Source organism: Pollicipes pollicipes, unplaced genomic scaffold (genome assembly GCF_011947565.3).
Source record: "Pollicipes pollicipes isolate AB1234 unplaced genomic scaffold, Ppol_2.1 Scaffold_3216;HRSCAF=3773_pilon_pilon_pilon, whole genome shotgun sequence".
Classification (NCBI taxonomy): domain Eukaryota; kingdom Metazoa; phylum Arthropoda; class Thecostraca; order Pollicipedomorpha; family Pollicipedidae; genus Pollicipes; species Pollicipes pollicipes.
The window spans coordinates 5182669-5201664 of NW_023596251.1; the positions used below are offsets into that span (position 1 = coordinate 5182669).

The window sequence follows — 18996 nt, forward strand, 5'->3', positions numbered from 1 at the left end:
CTGCACTCATCACTGAAGGACTTCTCTTGCCGCGCTTGCTTCAGTACCCAGTCGGGCTGCCTTTGTCCCGGGAGGCAGTGGACCTCAGTCGTCCCGGGAGGCCCGACCTTCAGTGGACCTCAGTCGTCCCGGGAGACAGCGAACCTCAGTCGTAACGGGAGACAATGGACCTCAGTCGCCCCGGAGGCCCGACCTTCAGTGGACCTCAGTCGTCCCGGGAGACAGCGGACCCCAGTCGTAACGGGAGACAATGGACCTCAGTCGTCCCGGGAGGACAGCGCCCTCAGTGGACCTCAGTCGTCCCTGGAGACAGCGGGCTCAGTCGTCAGTGGACCTTAGTCGTCCCGGGAGACAGCGGGCCTCAGTCGTCAGTGGACCTTAGTCGTCCCTGGAGACAGCGGACCTCAGTCGTCAGTGGACCTCAGTCGTCCCGGGAGACAGCGGGCCTCAGTCGTCAGTGGACCTTAGTCGTCCCTGGAGACAGCGGACCTCAGTCGTCAGTGGACCTCAGTCGTCCCGGAGACAGGGGCCTCAGTCGTCAGTGGACCTTAGTCGTCCCGGGAGACAGCGGACCCCAGTCGTAACGGGAGACAATGGACCTCAGTCGTCCGGGAGACAGCGGGCCTCAGTCGTCAGTGGACCTTAGTCGTCCCGGGAGACAGCGGCCTCAGTCGTCAGTGGACCTAGTCGTCCCGGGAGACAGCGGGCCTCAGTCGTCAGTGGACCTTAGTCGTCCCGGGAGCAGCGGGCCTCAGTCGTCAGTGGACCTCAGTCGTCCCTGGAGACAGGGCCTCAGTCGTCAGTGGACCTTAGTCGTCCCGGGAGACAGGGGCCTCAGTCGTCAGTGGACCTTAGTCGTCCCTGGAGACAGGGACCTCAGTCGTCAGTGGACCTTAGTCGTCCCGGGAGCCAGCGGGCCTCAGTCGTCAGTGGACCTTAGTCGTCCCGGGAGACAGCGGGCCTCAGTCGTCAGTGGACCTTAGTCGTCCCGGGAGACAGCGGACCTCAGTCGTCAGTGGACCTTAGTCGTCCCGGGAGACAGCGGGCCTCAGTCGTCAGTGGACCTTAGTCGTCCCGGGAGACAGCGGGCCTCAGTCGTCAGTGGACCTTAGTCGTCCGGGAGACAGCGGGCTCAGTCGTCAGTGGACCTTAGTCGTCCCGGGAGACAGCGGGCCTCAGTCGTCAGTGGACCTTAGTCGTCCCGGGAGACAGCGGGCCTCAGTCGTCAGTGGACCTTAGTCGTCCCGGGAGACAGCGGCCTCAGTCGTCAGTGGACCTTCAGTCGTCCCGGGAGACAGCGGGCCTCAGTCGTCAGTGGACCTTAGTCGTCCCGGGAGACAGCGGGCCTCAGTCGTCAGTGGACCTCAGTCGTCCCGGGAGACAGCGGGCCTCAGTCGTCAGTGGACCTTAGTCGTCCCGGGAGACAGCGGGCCTCAGTCGTCAGTGGACCTTAGTCGTCCCGGGAGACAGCGGCCTCAGTCGTCAGTGGACCTTAGTCGTCCCGGGAGACAGCGGGCCTCAGTCGTCAGTGGACCTTAGTCGTCCCGGGAGACGCGGCCTCAGTCGTCAGTGGACCTTAGTCGTCCCGGGAGACAGCGGGCCTCAGTCGTCAGTGGACCTTAGTCGTCCCGGGAGACAGCGGCCTCAGTCGTCAGTGGACCTCAGTCGTCCCGGGAGACAGCGGGCCTCAGTCGTCAGTGGACCTTAGTCGTCCCTGGAGACAGCGGGCCTCAGTCGTCCCGGGAGCCAGCGAGCCTCAGTCGTCAGTGGACCTTAGTCGTCCCGGGAGACAGCGGGCCTCAGTCGTCAGTGGACCTTAGTCGTCCCGGGAGACAGCGGGCCTCAGTCGTCAGTGGACCTTAGTCGTCCCGGGAGACAGCGGCCTCAGTCGTCAGTGGACCTTAGTCGTCCCGGGAGACAGCGGACCTCAGTCGTCAGTGGACCTTAGTCGTCCCTGGAGACAGCGGACCTCAGTCGTCAGTGGACCTTAGTCGTCCCGGGAGACAGCGGGCCTCAGTCGTCAGTGGACCTTAGTCGTCCCGGGAGACAGCGGCCTCAGTCGTCAGTGGACCTTAGTCGTCCCGGAGACAGCGGCCTCAGTCGTCAGTGGACCTCAGTCGTCCCGGGAGACAGCGGACCTCAGTCGTCAGTGGACCTTAGTCGTCCCGGGAGACAGCGGGACCTCAGTCGTCAGTGGACCTTAGTCGTCCCGGGAGACGGCGGGCCTCAGTCGTCAGTGGACCTTAGTCGTCCCTGGAGACAGCGGGCCTCAGTCGTCAGTGGACCTTAGTCGTCCCGGGAGACAGCGGGCCTCAGTCGTCAGTGGACCTTAGTCGTCCCTGGAGACAGCGGCCTCAGTCGTCAGTGGACCTTAGTCGTCCCGGGAGACAGCGGGCCTCAGTCGTCAGCGGGCCTTAGTCGTCCCGGGAGACAGCGGGCCTCAGTCGTCAGCGGGCCTTAGTCGTCCCGGGAGACAGCGGGCCTCAGTCGTCAGCGGGCCTTAGTCGTCCCGGGAGACAGCGGGCCTCAGTCGTCAGCGGGCCTTAGTCGTCCCGGGAGACAGCGGACCTCAGGGCGGCATCGCCTCCGGCATCTCCGGCTGTTATCTTGACTCCGACCTGATATGGTGACGCCCGTCCAACGTAACGTCTGCCTCCCGAATAGCACCGACGACGGCAGGCTTTCCTGCGCGGTATGGCGTCACACGCCATGCCTTCGCCGATTGGCTAAATAGTTCCGCAGTGGTGTGATGATGTCATGCGGACGTCATCGTCTCCTCAGCACGCTCCAAGACTGACACGCTTTCCAGCTATCCACCGGTCTGTATGACGTCATGTTGACGCCACCGCGCGCGCTCGGCAGGCTCCAGCGGCAGCGGCAAAACGTACGCGTCGATGTTGCTGTTGCGCCAGCTGTTCGACGTGGCTGGCGGCGGCCCGGAGACGGATGCCTTCAAGCACCTGGCGGCCGCCTTCACTGTGCTGAGGTCCCTCGGCAGCGCCAAGACCGCCTCCAACTCAGAGTCCAGTCGCATTGTGAGTGCCTGGTGGTGATGAGTGCAATTGCCGAGTGCATAGCGCCTTCGGCTCCGGCATGGGGACCCAGGTTCGAATCCCGGTTGCGCCATGTTCCGCGAGCACTAATGCGTTGGCCACCAGCGTAGTCTCTGGTGCTCCATAATGCGTGCGGAACCACAGGCGTCGCGTTCACTAAAGACGATTGAGTGCTTGGCGGCTGGTGCAGTAATTCTCGCGGGGTTCAGAAAGCGGTCATGAGTGACTAGGAACGGGCGTTGCGATGATGTTTTGAAGTTGGTGGTTCGGTTGGTTAGCCATGGGCCTCCGCAGGTAGGCTCACATTCCCAATGACAGTTATCGGACTCGAAGCGAAGGATGAGTACAATTGATGTTGTCGGCGGATCAGATGGTTGACTGGCACATCGGCCGAAGAAGAAAAAGTCGTCCCGGGCTGTGCTCATCTGGCAGCAATGGTCAGTTTCAGACTCAAATCTTCAAATCTTCCTCAGATAAGTCCAAGTCAAGATGCTACGTGAAGAAGATGGCGACGGTGATGCTGGTGATGCTCATAACCATGCCTTACCACAGGGTCACTTCATCGAGGTTCAAGTAACAGACGGCGCCCTGTATCGTACAAAAATCCACTGCTACTTCCTCGACCAGACCCGCGTGGTGCGGCCCCTCACCGGCGAGAAGAACTACCACATCTTCTACCAGATGCTGGCCGGCCTCAGCGCCGACGAGCGAGGTGAGAGGCCACGAGTGGGCCCTCTGCCAAGCCTGTCACATGAATGGGACGGCTTCCCACTGCCTCGTCTTCTTGACGCCGTTCATCTCCTGACTAGTGATTTTCTCATTAGCACCGACCTGTCCGCACTCGGCGGTCCATCGTGGGCGATGTCCCGTCCCCTGACTGATGTACCCCCACCGACTCTGACAACCCATCCTGGAGTATCGTGTTGGCGCTGGTCTCTCGCCGTTGAGTGTTTCACGCTGTCGTCTCTCGTCGACATCCGCCCCCTCCCCCTCCCCCCCTCTGGCCTCGTCTGTCGACACCGCTTCATCCCGCGGTCACCGACTTCGTGATCCCCTCTCGTCGTGTCACCGCCCCTTCCCGCGGCTGCCGGCTCCGCGCTCCCCCCCTCCCCTCCCCCCCCCCCCCCCCCCCACCTCGTCTGTCGACAACGCCCCTCTCGCGGCCGTCGGCTCCGCACCGACGCCCCTCACTCCCCCGTCGTCCGTTTGACCCCTCCCCTCCCGTGGCCGCCGGCTTTGCACTGATCCCACCCCCTCGTCCGCCGACACCGCCCCTCCCGCGGGAGCCAGCTCCACACTGATCCCACGCTCTCGTCCGCCGACACCGCCCCTCCCGCGGGCACCGGCTCCACACTGATCCCACCCCTGGTCCGTTGGCACCGCTCCCTCCCGCGGCCGCCGCCTCTACGCTCCCGCTCGTCCATTGACACCGCTCCCTCCCGCGGCCGCCGCCTCTACGCTCCCGCTCGTCCGTTGACACCGCTCCCTCCCACGGCCGCCGCCTCTACGCTCCCGCTCGTCCATTGACACCGCTCACTCCCACGGCCGCCGCCTCTACGCCCCCGATCGTCCATTGACACCGCTCACTCCCACGGCCGCCGGCTCCTCACTGATCCCACCCCTGGTCCGTTGGCACCGCTCCCTCCAGCGGCCGCCGCCTCTACGCTCCCGCTCGTCCATTGACACCGATCCCTCCCACGGCCGCCGGCTCCTCACTGATCCCACCCCCTGGTCCGTTGGCACCGCTCCCTCCCGCGGCCGCCGCCTCTACGCTCCCGCTCGTCCATTGACACCGATCCCTCCCACGGCCGCCGCCTCTACGCTCCCGCTCGTCCATTGACACCGATCCCTCCCACGGCCGCCGCCTCTACGCTCCCGCTCGTCCGTTGACACCGTTCACTCCCACGGCCGCCCGCTCCGCCACGTTGACGCCGCCCTTCCGCCGCCGGCAGCCAAGCTGCACCTGGAGGGCTGCACGCTCTCCAGCCTGCGCTACTTGCGCCAGGGCGACACGCGCCAGGACGACAAGGAGGACGCGCGCCGCTTCGAGGCCTGGAAGTCGTGCCTGGGTGTGCTCGGCATCCCGTTTATGGACGTGGTGCGGGTACTGGCCTCTGTCCTGCTGCTCGGCAATGTCACGTTCGCGGACGGCCCCCGGCATTGAGGTGAGGAGTGGAGGGCGGAAGCGATGAGTGGTGTTTGGGGAGTGAAGGTTTGGACCAGGGTGTGGGGGTAGTTTAATGCGGGGGCTCTCGTTCTTGACGGCGCTAATCTCACACCCTCACACGTGAAAATTTGCGGGTTGGCCTTGCTTTTTACAAGATTGCTCGTTTGTACGGCCGTTTGCATGTGGAATCCCAGACTAGAACCCCGTCGCCTTTGATCACGTTCGTCATGAACTCTTGTGTCCGCATCTGGTGTGTAAACGATTTGCTTTGATATTAAGACTGTTTACCCCTTGTGTATGTAACCGTGACTTGGCACGAAACCCGTACCATATATATTATGTTGTTACACTCCCTGTTTATCGCATTCCAAAGCTGGACAAGGGCAGAAACAGTCTCCGTGTCCCTCTAACGTCCTCGTGTTTGCCAAGTGGAAGCACGGTGTCGACAGGAACCGTGGTAAGCCCTGTAACGTTTGCTGCATGTCCTTGGCAGGAGAGACTTGCGACGCAAGCTCCAACCTCCCCATGACATCACAGGTCACGTGACAGACCTCCGACGACGTGCTTTCTAACGTGGCCCGTGCGCTGCAGGTGGAGGTGCAGAACCAGAAGGAGCTGCACTCGGTGGCGGCGCTGCTCGGCTTCAACGCACAGGCGCTGCAGCGCGGTCTCACCTCCCGCACCCACAACGTGCGCGGCCAGCTGGTGAAGTCAGCTGTGTGACGCCAACATGTCCGGGTGAGTCGCCGGTCCCGGGCGCTCGGCTCCCGAGGGACCCGCAGACCTGCGTGTGGAGGCTCCGGCTGGGCTGTGCAGGCTGGCCGTCTCGGTCACAGGACTCGGGCTTACGGGGTTCTGATTTCAGATTCCAACTCAGAGCCTGACTCTCACTCTGAGACAGGAATGCAGGCACTCAGGCAACGACTCATATGTAGTTTGAAGACCCATAAATGGGCTCAGGGACTCGCAAGCTGAAGCTCAGACTAACAGACTGAGACTCGGGAAGATTAGTTTTGGAAACTGGGACCCAGACACAAGCTAGAGACTACCCCGGGACCTGGAGACATCGGGAGATTCGAATGAGCAGTCTCAGACTTGATTCACACATATTCAGGTCAGAGGCCATGAGCGGGGTTTTATATTGAGGCGTGCGGCTCCGGGGGGGGGGGGGGGGGAACGCAAAGCAGATGGATGGATCGAAGAGACACGAAGGCACATTCGCGCCAGTATCATTCGCGCCAGTTTGTGTGTTCCCGGTAGCCTGTTCTCGCGCCAGTTTGTGTGTTCCCAGTAGTCTGTTCTCGCGCCAGTTTGTGTGTTCCCGGTAGCCTGTTCTCGCGCCAGTTTGTGTGTTTCCGGTAGACTGTTCTCGCGCCAGTTTGTGTTGTCCTCGGTAGCCTGCTCTGCGAGGCGCGCACCAGTCTTTCTGCTCTATTAGGTTGTCTTGTGCAAAAGCAACACATTCGGGCGACCTGGACCACGCATGAGAGAAGCAATGTTTGATTTCTCTGTGAGGACGTCCGTGTTCGTTAATCTTTAGTAAAGCTTACGTAACGCTGTGACAGCTGGCATCCCCCTCCTTCTGACGCGCCTCCCTCGTGGGCAGCCCGCTGACGTCCCCCCTCCCTATGACGCGCCTCCTTCATAGATAGCCAGCTGAAGCCCCCCCCCCCCCCTCTGACGCGCCTCCTTCGCGGGCAGCCAGCTGACGCCCCCCCCCCCTCTGGCGCACCTCCCACGTGGCCAGGCAGCTGAGCCCCCCCCCCTCCCTTGACTCCCTCGTGGCCAGGCAGCTGAGTTCACCCTCTGACTCCCTCGTGGACAGCATGACGCGGGACTCGCTGGCCAAGGCCCTCTTACTGCCGCACGGTGGCCACGATCGTGCGGCGCGCCAACTCGCTGAAGCGCATCGGCTCCACGTCGGGCACGCTCAGCTCGTCGGACGACTCGCACGTGCACCTGGACGCCCAGTCGGCGCACGCGTCTACCGTCGGCACGGCCGGCAGCCGCGCCAGCAAGAGCATGAGCGTGCTGAACTCGGCCGTGCGCCACGCCACCGACGGCTTTATCGGCATCCTGGACATGTTCGGCTTCGAGGATCCCAAGGTGAGGCTTTGGATGGTGCTGCGATTGGGGTTTCGAGGGCTATGCGCTTGGAGTTTCGGGGTTCTTGCGGATGGGGGCTTGGCTGCAACCAGACTGGGCTTGGGGACGCTGAGGCTGGGCTTTGAGACCTGAGAAGGCCTAAGGAGTGAGACAGTTGGGTCTTCTAGCATTTGAGGCTTTATGTCGTCATGTTCAGTTTTCAAGCTCCGTTGGCCTGTATTTTGGACAGTGACAAATGTGTTAAGGCTGACTTGAATGGGATTTCGAGAACCCTGAGGTGGAATGTTGAGTCTCGTTGTTTTGATGGCTCTGAGACCAAATGAGTCATCTGGAGTGGTGGGGTGAGGACTGCCTGCAGACGGCGAAGGGAGAGGTTGTGTTCCGGACATTGCACAGCCGAACTTCAACACAGTGAGACGAAGCTCCGTTTCATTCTTTTAAGTTTGGCATCTCATCCCACCAATGTCGTCATTTCAATTTCAACGCACCAATGACGTCGCAGCACTCGTGCCACCATCGCCCCGTATGCCACCCGTAGCGTCATTAAATCCGCTGCGCTGACGTCACGGTCTCATGCCTGCTTCAGCCGTCGCACCTGGAACACCTGTGCATCAACCTGTGCTCGGAGACGATGCAGCACTTCTACAACACGCACATCTTCAAGTCGAGCCTGGAGTCGTGTCGTGAGGAGGGCATCACGTGCGAGGTGGAGGTGGAGTACGTCGACAATGTACCCTGCATCGACCTCATCAGCTCGCTGGTGAGTGAGCTCCGTTGGGGGTGTCTAGAGCTGGACACAGAGCCGGAAGTAAAGGTGAACTTAGAGGTGTTTTCGACCGTGATGCTGCTGAATGCTAGAGTTCGGTTTCGCGATGCATGGAACGGAAATACATAGCAATCAGATGACCGATGTAGGAAATTTGATAGTAAAAATGGTTTTCTAAGAGGTTGCGTGTGTGGCTGCAACTTCAGTTGAAATCAGATTCTTATTTATTGGTCAAGATGTTGAAATGTCGTAATAATCCGTGAAACTTTCTGTCGGCTTCCATGTTACTTGGGAAAAGTGGCAAAGTGCGCAACCTTGACCCATTCCCCTTGACCCCTGGCTCAACCCATGTGGCCATGACCTGTCCGTGACACTGTGACCCCGGCGGTGACCCCTGAAAGTGACCTGGTGACCTCCGCCAGCGCACCGGCCTGCTGTCGATGCTGGACATCGAGTGCAGCGTGCGCGGCTCGCCAGAGACCTACCTGCAGAAGGTGCGCGTGGCGCACAAGAACAACGGCCCGCCTGCTGGAAGCGCGCGCCACCCAGCCCGGCTGCTTCGGCGTGCAACACTACGCTGGCACGGTGGTCTATACGGCCGCCGACTTTCTCGGTGAGCTGGCTGGCTGGTGCTCGCCAGGGGCGAGAAGGAGAGCCGTTTGGTGGAGGCGGGGCAAGTTTTGAGAGGTGATGCTTTGGGGTCAGAGTGAGTTGGAAGAAAATATGCTGTTGTGGGCCTGAGCGATACCACCCAAGGCATGTAACTGCGAATATGGCTTGCCCCTGTGCTTGCCCCACTGACATTTTGTGTGTGGAATTAGGATTTTCTCGCAGTTTCAAGTTTCGTGTCAAAAGTTGCACGAGCGTCGCGAACTCGAGGCAGACCACGTGCACCGAGGATGTACTGCAGACGCCAGCCCTGACACGTGGCTCCTGCCCGCAGACACGAACAAGGACTGTGTGCCGGACGACCTGGTGTCTGTATTTCACAAGCAGAACTGCAGCTTCGGCTTCGCCAGCCACCTGTTCGGCTCGGAACTGAAGGCGCTCTACAGCCAGGAGACGGTGCCGCGGGGCGTCAGCTTCCGCATCAGTCCCACCAGCCACACCGACCTGTGAGCAGAGCCACACACATCGGGGGCTGGGAGGCGCAGCAGCGGGACTCCACTGGTGGAGGTGTTGAGGTGAGTCATGCACGTGTGGTTGTCTTGAACCACAACGACGCAAAGGTTTTGGAATGGGTGAATTTGTTGTGCTGATTAGTAGTTGTGTGAATTACTTCGCACAAGCTTGATGATAAAGTGAGTCTCTTGTAATCACGTGGGAACATCTCTGCTGCTGGCTGGGGAAATCAGAGCTGCAAACTCGAGCCGACCCCTGGGCTCTATTGCGTTCTCTGCCTGCTAAGCCTTCGGAAATTCTACAACAAAATGAATAAAAGGGCTCCGAAAACTTTGATAGACACGATAGATAACAGGACAGATAACAGCACGAGTAGTCTGTACGATTACCTAAATAAACTGGTTGTGGTAGCTAGTCTCGGAAGGACAGCTGCACATTAAGTAAGACCGCAGAAGTCCTTGTTATCGCTTGACAAACAGTATGACTTGTGGGCTCCATCTGCAGTCCGCGCCATGCCTAACCTATCCATGCCTAGCCTCTGTGCAACCAACACCGGCTGCTGTCGCGCCAGGCAAAACGGCGACGAGCCGGTGTCGAACGCTGACGCAGAGGACTTCCCACGCGGCTGGACAACCTGCTGAGGACGCTGGTGCACGCCAAGCCGCACTTCGTCCGCTGCGGTCAAGGCCAACGGCGCCGAGGAGCCGCTGGCGTTCGAGCGACCCACGGTCATGCGCCAGATCCGCGCCCTGCCGCTGCTCGAGACCGTCAACCTGATGGCGGCCGGTGAGTCAGCGGTGGGGGAGGGTTAGAAGCGAGGCACCAACCTGATGGCGGCCGGTGAGTAGCGGTGGGGGGATGATTAGAAGCGGGGCACATTCGAAACGTGCTGAAGTGTGACATTCAAGAGAGAAGTGAGATTGGATGTAGCGCGTCTCACGCCTGGAAATTGGTGAGCTATATTTGTCCCCATTGATTTTCGCGGTTTCTGACCTCGATCTTTTCATCTTCTGATGTCGTTACATCCGGCCTGATCTGATCTTTGATTTTGTCTGTCTTCGCCGCCAGGCTATCCCCCACCGAATGCGCTTCAAGGCGTTCAACACACGCTACCGGCTGTTGGCGCCCTCTAAGCTGTTGCGCCGCACCGAGGAGAAGGCTGTCGAGGACTGTCGTCTCATCCTGGAAAGTTTCCGTGCGACGCTGGCGCCATCTATTGTGCAACAGGAGAACGTCAGCACCGGCCTGGGCGCTCGGCACGCGGCATATCTTCCTCACGTGAGTATATGTGTCCCGTAAAAAACGCCACTGGGGAATTGTGGATTGTTTGATCATTTCAGTTGTCACAAGCTTGCTCCAAAGTGGCATGGACTTCCGCTGGTAATCACACTCCTGGTGGCATGCCATCAGTCTGCACCGTCCATGCCCGTTTTCATGTGAAGTCACTTTCCGTCCTCGGTGTGTCGTCGCTGCCGGCTGCTCCACTACCGTCGCTGACGCCGCCTCTGCCCGCAGTGAGGGTGCGCGCCAGCAGCTGGAGCAGCTGCGCGAGCAGATCCGGCGTCGCGCCGCCGTGCTCGTGCAGAGCGCCGTGGCGCGGCTGGCGCGTGCGCCGCCGTTGGCCGCAGATGCGCCGCAACATGGAGCACCGGCAGCGTAACAAGAGCGGCCCGACCCGGCCGCGGCCGCAGCCGATCGCAGGTCAGTGGCGGCGGCGAACGCGGCGCAGCAGCCGCTTGGACCGGCGGGACGTACCTTTTTCCGAATGTTGGTACGTAGGTTCCGAATGTTGGTACGTTTTTTTTTATTTTAGGCCATTGGTGTTGCCGTCTTGAGTTCAAGCAGACGTGCTTCTAAGGATACTGCAGTTTACCGAGCTGTTTCCGCCCTGTTGTCATATCCTTCTGGAGTTAGCGTTCCTCTGATCAGGCCTCATTTGCATCCAGTCTTTTCGCTACGGGCTGACCCGAACTCCATCTTCATGCACGCTGGCATAGCACATGCGCAACGCATGTGAAGCGAATCAATAAAAAATTGCCAGATGCGTGAGGATTGTAACGCTGTGCCGTGTGCTTGTGACGACTTGTTTGCTTCGTAGTTGATCCTTGAGGTGAGGTTGTGTGCTGCCTAGCGTCAGACGAGGTCCGACCACGACCCGGGTCGTGACTCTGCGTAGGTTACACAACGCGGGCGAGTCCCGAGCTATCTCGTGGCCGAATATAGATAGCCTTCTACTTACATTTTTAATCGACAGTGAGAAGAAGAAACGTTGATCTACCAGATGAAGCGTTACAAGATGGTGTGATTGGTCCAACTCGTAACGAAAAAACTTATAGACCTTTCTACTTTACATGCTTGTTTTCTACATCAACCACTATATACATCTATACACATATGCAATATGCATCTATAATATGCATCTTGTTACCCTCTATGCACACCTATATACCTCTATACCCATGTCATTAAATCTTCCATCTATGTATCTATATTAAACTTATCAGGCGAAGATGAGCATGCCAGTCTGGACATGATCTGCCTTACCATGATGCTTGGTTGGCTTTATACCGTCTAATCTTACGTGACTCTTGTGAGCCTACATAAACTGACGCGATAGAGCACGAGCGACGGTCTAGCCCGGCTTGACCTGTGGACTTGATCGGACCTGACCCTGGCAGGCACGCCTCCGCCGGACGCGCTGGACCGCTGTGACCCAGAAGACGATCCAGCAGACGTGCTCGCTGTTCGGCCTGGACCTGGAGCGGCCCACCGCCGCTGCCGCGGGCCCGCTCCTACACTGTGGCCGGCAACAAGAAGATGGGCTATCAGCAGGGGCGCATCATGAAGATGACCTTCCTGGTCAGTCCCAGCGTTGCGGGACGCCACACCGGAATGGCTTCCTCGTGTGCACGAACCACGTGCCGACTGCACATTGCGCTCTTGCATCAGCTGACAGACATTCGGCAAGCTCATGCGGCCTGTATGTTTGATGAATAAGTTAGCGGGTAGCGTCGATTTACATCTTTCCCGATGTAAATATGTTATAGTTTTCATAGGGAGCTTTAATTTCCAACGGTCGCATGGGGAAAGACGCAATACAAAACGGAATAATAGCCGCCGCGAAGTACTTCCACAGGTTTCCTTGTCTTTGTTAAGTCTTGTCTTTGCATTTGCCGCCAGATGTCCCTAGCTATCTAGAGCTGCTCACTAAGCATTACTATCGCTTTTCGACCGAAATCCCCTCATTTACCTGTTTGTTCTTAGACACTGAGGGTTATGACCCCCGTTACGCCACGATGCGCGCGCTCTGATCTGCTGCTGTGACGCCATCGTGACGCCGGTGAATGGCTTCTCGGCAGAGGCGGCCGGCGAGGGTGACGCTGCTCAAGGGCGAGAAGGTGGTGGTGGGGGCGCGGCCACCGGCGCGGCCACCTGCTGGTGCAACATCCAGCCGGCACCGTGGCTGTCCTTACCAGTTCATGAGCTGAAGCCGCTGCGCTGCCCACCTGACGGACCGCTGGACGCTGTCGACCCGCTGCCCTCGTGCGGGCGCGCCGGCCGCTACGCACGGCCGGCCGTTGGCAGGCGCTAACGCGTGGTGACGTCACCGTGGCCTCTGACGTCACGACGACCGCCGACCTCTGGGCGTCGCTGGGCTCGTGCGGGACCGCTGGTTTGGTTGGCCGGCCCGGCACTCTAAGGGACGGTCAATGCCGCACTGCTGCACTGTCGCACGGCACACTGTCGCGGAAAGGGGGGCGCTGTCTGCTCGGAGCGAGGCGCCGAGAAGAACGGCGCCTGTTATGCGGTGGCTTGGCATGAAGCTTTGGCTGATGTGCTGCGAAATGGTCTCTTGCTTTTGCGTCTGGGTCCGATATATTTTATGCACTCTGACAACCTGTGTCACAGGTTAGTGAGTCTTTCGACCCTCTGTCTGCTAACTCTATCGCCAGTCCGATGCGGAACTTTCCCACAAATTTTTAACTCAATATTCTACTATCACGATGTTTTCATTTCATTCCGTGGCGGTTTCTTCTCACAGGACATCGAGCAGTGTGCACGTTGTGAGATGCTGACCGTTCCTTCGAACCTCGCCAATGCTATTCTTCCCCGAAGTGACCGGGCGGTCCCAGGGAGCCGACAATACTCAGTGCAAGGCTCTACCCTAGTGATGACATCCAGCCTCTGGAGGCAGCCGTTGACTGTACAGATTGTAGCCACGCTGTGCCAAATCAATAGTTCAACCGCGCCGCGCTCGTAATGACGCCCAGAGTCGGGCCCGCTGAATTCAGTGTGCCCAGCAACGAGCCCAAGTGCAAGGGGACTGCGCTCGTGGTGCGTTCGACTGCGGCTGGTGCGGCTGTGTGCTCTGTGTTGCCGCTGGCACCAGTGGCACCGCTTGTGCGCCCATTATCCTCCGGTATATTGTTCCACACTGTGTGCAGGGTGACGCGTGTTTTGTGGCGCGGGCGAGTGTGGACGTGTGTGTGTTATGCGTGTTTGGGCGTCAAACACATGTTGCCTGAGGTTTGCTCAACAGTGTAGATGCTTGCTGTAAATATTTTATTATTTTATTGTCTGAGCATTACTAAAGCTTCTCCCACACACTTGACACGTGGTGGGTATGGCATAAAGGTGTACTTGAACCGAACTGATTCCGTCCTGTTACTTGTGCGTGAAAAAGAGCAGATCAATCCTGCATGTTTGAAGGCATGGGCAGCCGAGCCTGAGTAAGAACCACATCGTTCCTTTACGTGTTGTCATCTGCAGTAATATGTATTTTCATGTTGTTAATATAGCTGCAGCGATGTTGTACAAAGCTGTTTACAAGCGAAACGGTAAACTAGTCTACCAACACTTCGCTGAAATATGGATTACGTCCAGACTAATTAAATCAAATGACGCACATTCAATTCCAGCATAACGGACGATGCATGAACTGCAGGGCAAGGAACATCGCCGGCCATTGTCTTCATCCGGTCATATTGTGGCACGCAATTTAAACATATATATATATATATATATATATATATATATATATATATATATATATATATATATTCGCCAGCAGCTATCGCATTGGTGCGATCAGCGCGGGCCTGCAGCTGCGAGCAGAAGCTATTTCTGAGCATGGCGGGAGTTAAATGGCGTAGTATCGGTAGGCCGCGTCGGAGTGAAAAAAAAAACGGGATCATACTTATCCCATGCTGAAGAAAATCCTCCGCAGCTTCGCCGCAGGGAATTGTCCACCATCAAACCACCTAGCTACCATCTTGAATCGCCTTCATTGACCTTGTTGAGGTCGTTCAAGGACGCCGTGCCGCGTGTTGCTGGAATATGGTCTTGTTAGTGCTTGTCAGCATGCAGACGAGATAAAACCCCACAGAGCATTGCAGTCGCAGCAAAAAGCACCAAGCTCTTCTCAAACACCTAGTCTTTACACGGAATCAAGTCCACCTAGCCAGTGGCTTAAACCAATTCTGGCGAAAGGACCATGATAGCTTTTAGATTATCCAAATCCTCTTGTGTTGCGCCTCAGCAATTTGCTTTTGTTCTCTCCTCCACCAGGAGCCGTTTGAGCATTTTTGCCCCGCAACCAATCTGTGCGAGCGAATCATTTACTCGATTGAGCATTTCCGGCCTGCTTTCGACAGCGGCGACTATGGGCGTCGATCGCTCTTCATAACAATCTTGAGTATGATTGAAAGCCCGGTTGATTCGCTTCAAGCTGTTGTTGACACTAATGCTGATGTCTTGCAGCTCTTGCATTGTTTTACTGACATCTTCGTCAACGCTCTCGTCCGGTGATACGTCCTGGTACCTCGCATCCCGGTCACAGTCTCGGTACTTGTCTCGTTCGTAATCCTGACGCTCGTTCTTGTCTCTTCGCCGGTCGCAGGGGTTGCACATGTCTTTTGACTTGGACCGAACAGCGTCCCCAGATCTGTCATTATCACACCAGCTTTTCATAAGGTCTTTATACCGATCCTTTGCGCTCACATTGGGAGGCTCTTCTTGTCCCTTCCGCATGGAGGCTTTCGCCGAGATCTGCAGTTTTCAGAAGCTGACCTTTTCGGCAGGCGGGATAAAACGGGTGCTATAAACTTTCGAATTCCTTGCACTTCTTGTAAGGTACGAGGAGTTGCGGCTTCATGTCTTCTTCAAAATCCATGACTTGTGCTAGTACATTAGCGAGCTCTTCATTGACGTTTCTTTCCACCCGACTTAGACCTTTCTCCAACGTACGGAAAGTGGTATCCATTCGGCATTTCACAATTTTCAGAATCTGGTGAAAATCTGGAGACGATCGTCTTTTCCCTTTTTGGTCGCGACGGTCACAGCCTTTGGGAATTCGATTTGTTGATGTATTGCCGTTTCGCCCACTGCACTTCTTTTCACATTTATCGTAACCTTTCCGGCCACATCTTCCTTTGAGTTCTTCCTTATCGTATTTGTTGCCGTTTCTGCAGTCCATCTTTTGTCGCGAGCACGGACCTCTGTCGTATTCAGTCGAGTCGCTAGGGTTTGATGCCGATGTGCGAATTTTACCCCGATCCCTTCCCCGTCTGTTACAATTATCTGGCATGAAGCTTTCGGGAAAAAACCCGAACTTTCATGTTCCTAACCATAAATATAATTGAAAAGATATCTCCATTTTGAACTGTGTATAGTTCGCACTCTAGCACTCGATTTATTGATGAGACGTGAAACACATCGGTTCTCGACTTAATTCGTGACATGCTACATTTAGCGCTTCTTTCAGAAAACGCATTTTGTATTTAGAAGTAGTAATGTTTCTGCGCAACAGGAACAAGTAGCGGTCATTGGGCGCGAGACTTGGCTCAAGACTTATTGTTGACATTTCAAATTTCATATTGAGAGGCAGGGGTGCTAGGATTGACGAGAATATTTTGCAAAAAGCTTTTCGACGGCATCATTTATTTCCAAATTTTAGCTACCTGTATAAAATTTACCGCCAGTCGCTTATTTTTATGTATGATTTGACAAATAATGGGATCAAAGTGTCGACGCGGCGACCCTTCTGACCGCTGGAGCAACGAGTACATTGATCCCGAGACAGGTGAGAGTCGCCATCGACAGCCGAATATGCCCGGATGATCTTTGTTAGAAAGAAAGGGAATTTGACGTAATGTGTCTTTTCCGCAATCTTCAAAAAACCGTGTTCAATCGTTCATGATCTCTGAAGGATTTACGGGGTTCAGGCAGCAGAGATTTTTGCCATAACTCAACGATATGGCAACTTATCTTTTGAAATACTTGTGACTAAGGTGCAACAGACCATTCAGCTGCTCAGTTCGTCCATACATGCACAGCCTGAAATAATGAGATTTAGATGTGTGATGCATAATAGGTAATCAGTTCTGAACAACAGCATGCATAGCACACATCTCGTACATGGCTCATAATTGCGTCAACCAAATACACTTACCTTACGGTCAGCCATTCATACTTTATTTTGCTTTGAACTGAAAGCGCCGCGATTGGCGTAGCGAATGTTGAAGATACGCATGTTATATTGCGTAGCCTCCGCACCCTCATCATGCACTGTTTCTCCAGCAATCCTAAGTGCTATACCCCGCAGATATGCTAACACACGGTGCTGTAGCTGATAAAGAGTAGTCTAATGGCAAAAACCGATGTTTCTAAGAAATATGGGCCTCTAGTTTCAGCTTATCAATTCTGTCCTATCACCACAAATGGCTGACTTCTAACCAGTTTTGTAATGTTAACAATCACTGTGAATAGAATTGTGATAGATCACAGATCTATGCGCTGTGGGAAAAAAAGAAACGATCTCATCGAAGCAGAATCCCCTAAAATACCTTAGTCCAACTGATCTCCTGAGGCCTTCATGAATACTGATGAAACGATGGCATCTCGAGGAAAGAAATTAATCTTGACAATGCTAAAATACAGATAATTATTCCAATAAAAGGACATGCTCCCTCAGAATGAATGAACAACCCCGGATATCGAGGGGTATTGACGGTGTTTCATCCCGAGTTGGCCAATCCAGAATTTCCCATTGATGGATAGCATGTGCCACCGTGTGTATGTTGCCATGACAACAGTGTGTTGTCGATGGGATGTTTCGCGATCATGGCTTTCTCTGAGTAGGACACCCGCTTATGAGCACCGCAGGCATCCAGTATATTTTCATTCGAATGGTATCAGACTTTTTTGGGTAAAGCAGCGGTTCATTCAGATCACTGCTTATAGAATGGCGTCGTAAAACCGTGCTGCCACCTTTGGATCTTTGGACCACTGAAGAATGTTGGCAAAGATGAGGCTGATCTGCTCTCCTTCGCGATGATTCAGTCTTGGCTCTTGTTCAACAGGTGAATTGGTACGTGAAGAGTACGATCGTCGTGTTGAGGACGTTGGCGGTGAGAAATACGAGTACGAGAGAGCCATCGTCACCCGAGAGCAGGCCGAAGAGGCCATGAGCTCTCGCCGGCGAGGCGGCGGTCGGGGCTGCGGCAAGGCGCGCGATCCATGCTCCCGCGGCGGCGGCGGCTGCTCTCGAAGCCGCATGCAAGATGACATGGACTGCGGCGGCGGCGGCGGCGGTCGGAACTTCCGCAGCATGGCGCCTCCGTCGAGGCCCCCCTACCGGGACCCGTGCCGCAAGGACGATGACCCACCCAACCCAAACACAGACGAGCAGCTGGCAAAGGTGGAGGAGAAGTTCAGCAACCTGGAGAAGCAGCTGAAGGAGTCGTGCGACAACCTCAACAGCGGGCTTTGTAAGGTGCAGCAGTGCATGAGCGACGGCTTCTCCCAAGTGAACGGCAAGATGAAGGAGATTGAAAAGAGCACAGACAAGACATTGCAAGCCATTGACGATCAGATTCGCACGGCAGAGGAAGAGCTGAATAAGAGCCTACGCGTATTAAGCAATGACATCGCTGAAACCCAAGAAACCTTTTGCCGAAACCTCGACAAGGCCAAGAGAGATGTGGACAAAATGGAGAAGTTCTTCAAGCGTGAAATATGCGAGACGATTAGGGATCTCAAGACAAGTAGCTGTTAAAGAATGTAAGTGGTTTTGTTCAGCGTTTCTGTCAGCATAACCGTTCTTGATCGTACTTCAAATTTTGGTAAGTGGCTCTTGCAATGACCGCTATTGGAACTCCGACAGAGGAATCATCTGATCAATAAAAGTTTTAGCAGAACCCAGTTTGCAAGCATTTTCAAACTACTTATCTCGGGATAGCTTCCAAGAAATAAAATAACATGCAGACTAAGCACAAGCCACTACGTCCAAGCACCAGCTATTAAGCAGTCTTTCTGAACGCCCCACATACGAACAGACCCCGAAAAGCGGAATGGTATCAATTTATTTCGTCTTTTTGTACAGCCATGGCCAACGATGTGTGCAATGAACCCCCGTTGGATTGAACACTAGGGAGACCTCTTATCTTCCTTAAATAGGGATTTCGTGATTCGACCATTGAGGGACCTATCACATTTCTCGGGGCTGAAGAGTCATTACGGTGATAGGTAACGCAGAAGCCTGGCGCTTCCGGTCGATACGGAATGACGGAAAGGATCTTAGATCTTAAATAGATGTTACTTCGTTACCAGAAAGACCTACTTCCATATCAGCAACCTATCTTGATTGCATCTGTTCTCTGTATGGCACCAGAAAGACCGACGGGAGCAGCTGACCTCTGACTGACACGCCTCACTGACTCAATAGGCTTCTCTGGCGGAAGAGGAGCACGCTCACTTTTGACACGGGGCCACAAGTTCGGCTT

At 55.9% G+C, this 18996-nt stretch overlaps 1 protein-coding gene and 1 pseudogene across 1 annotated transcript; both read left to right on the forward strand.

Annotated features, from left to right (window-relative positions):
- Positions 1–12702, forward strand: part of LOC119091046 (unconventional myosin-Ia-like) — a 42513-nt pseudogene extending 29811 nt beyond the window's left edge.
- A 3387-nt stretch (positions 12703–16089) lies between these two features.
- LOC119090975 (uncharacterized) lies at positions 16090–18416 on the forward strand. The gene is made up of 2 exons (XM_037213701.1): positions 16090–16295; positions 17575–18416. Exons 1-2 carry the CDS (start codon positions 16226–16228, stop codon positions 18267–18269), a joined length of 765 nt encoding a protein of 254 aa, XP_037069596.1. The 5' UTR covers positions 16090–16225; the 3' UTR covers positions 18270–18416.
- Positions 18417–18996: the final 580 nt, after the last annotated feature.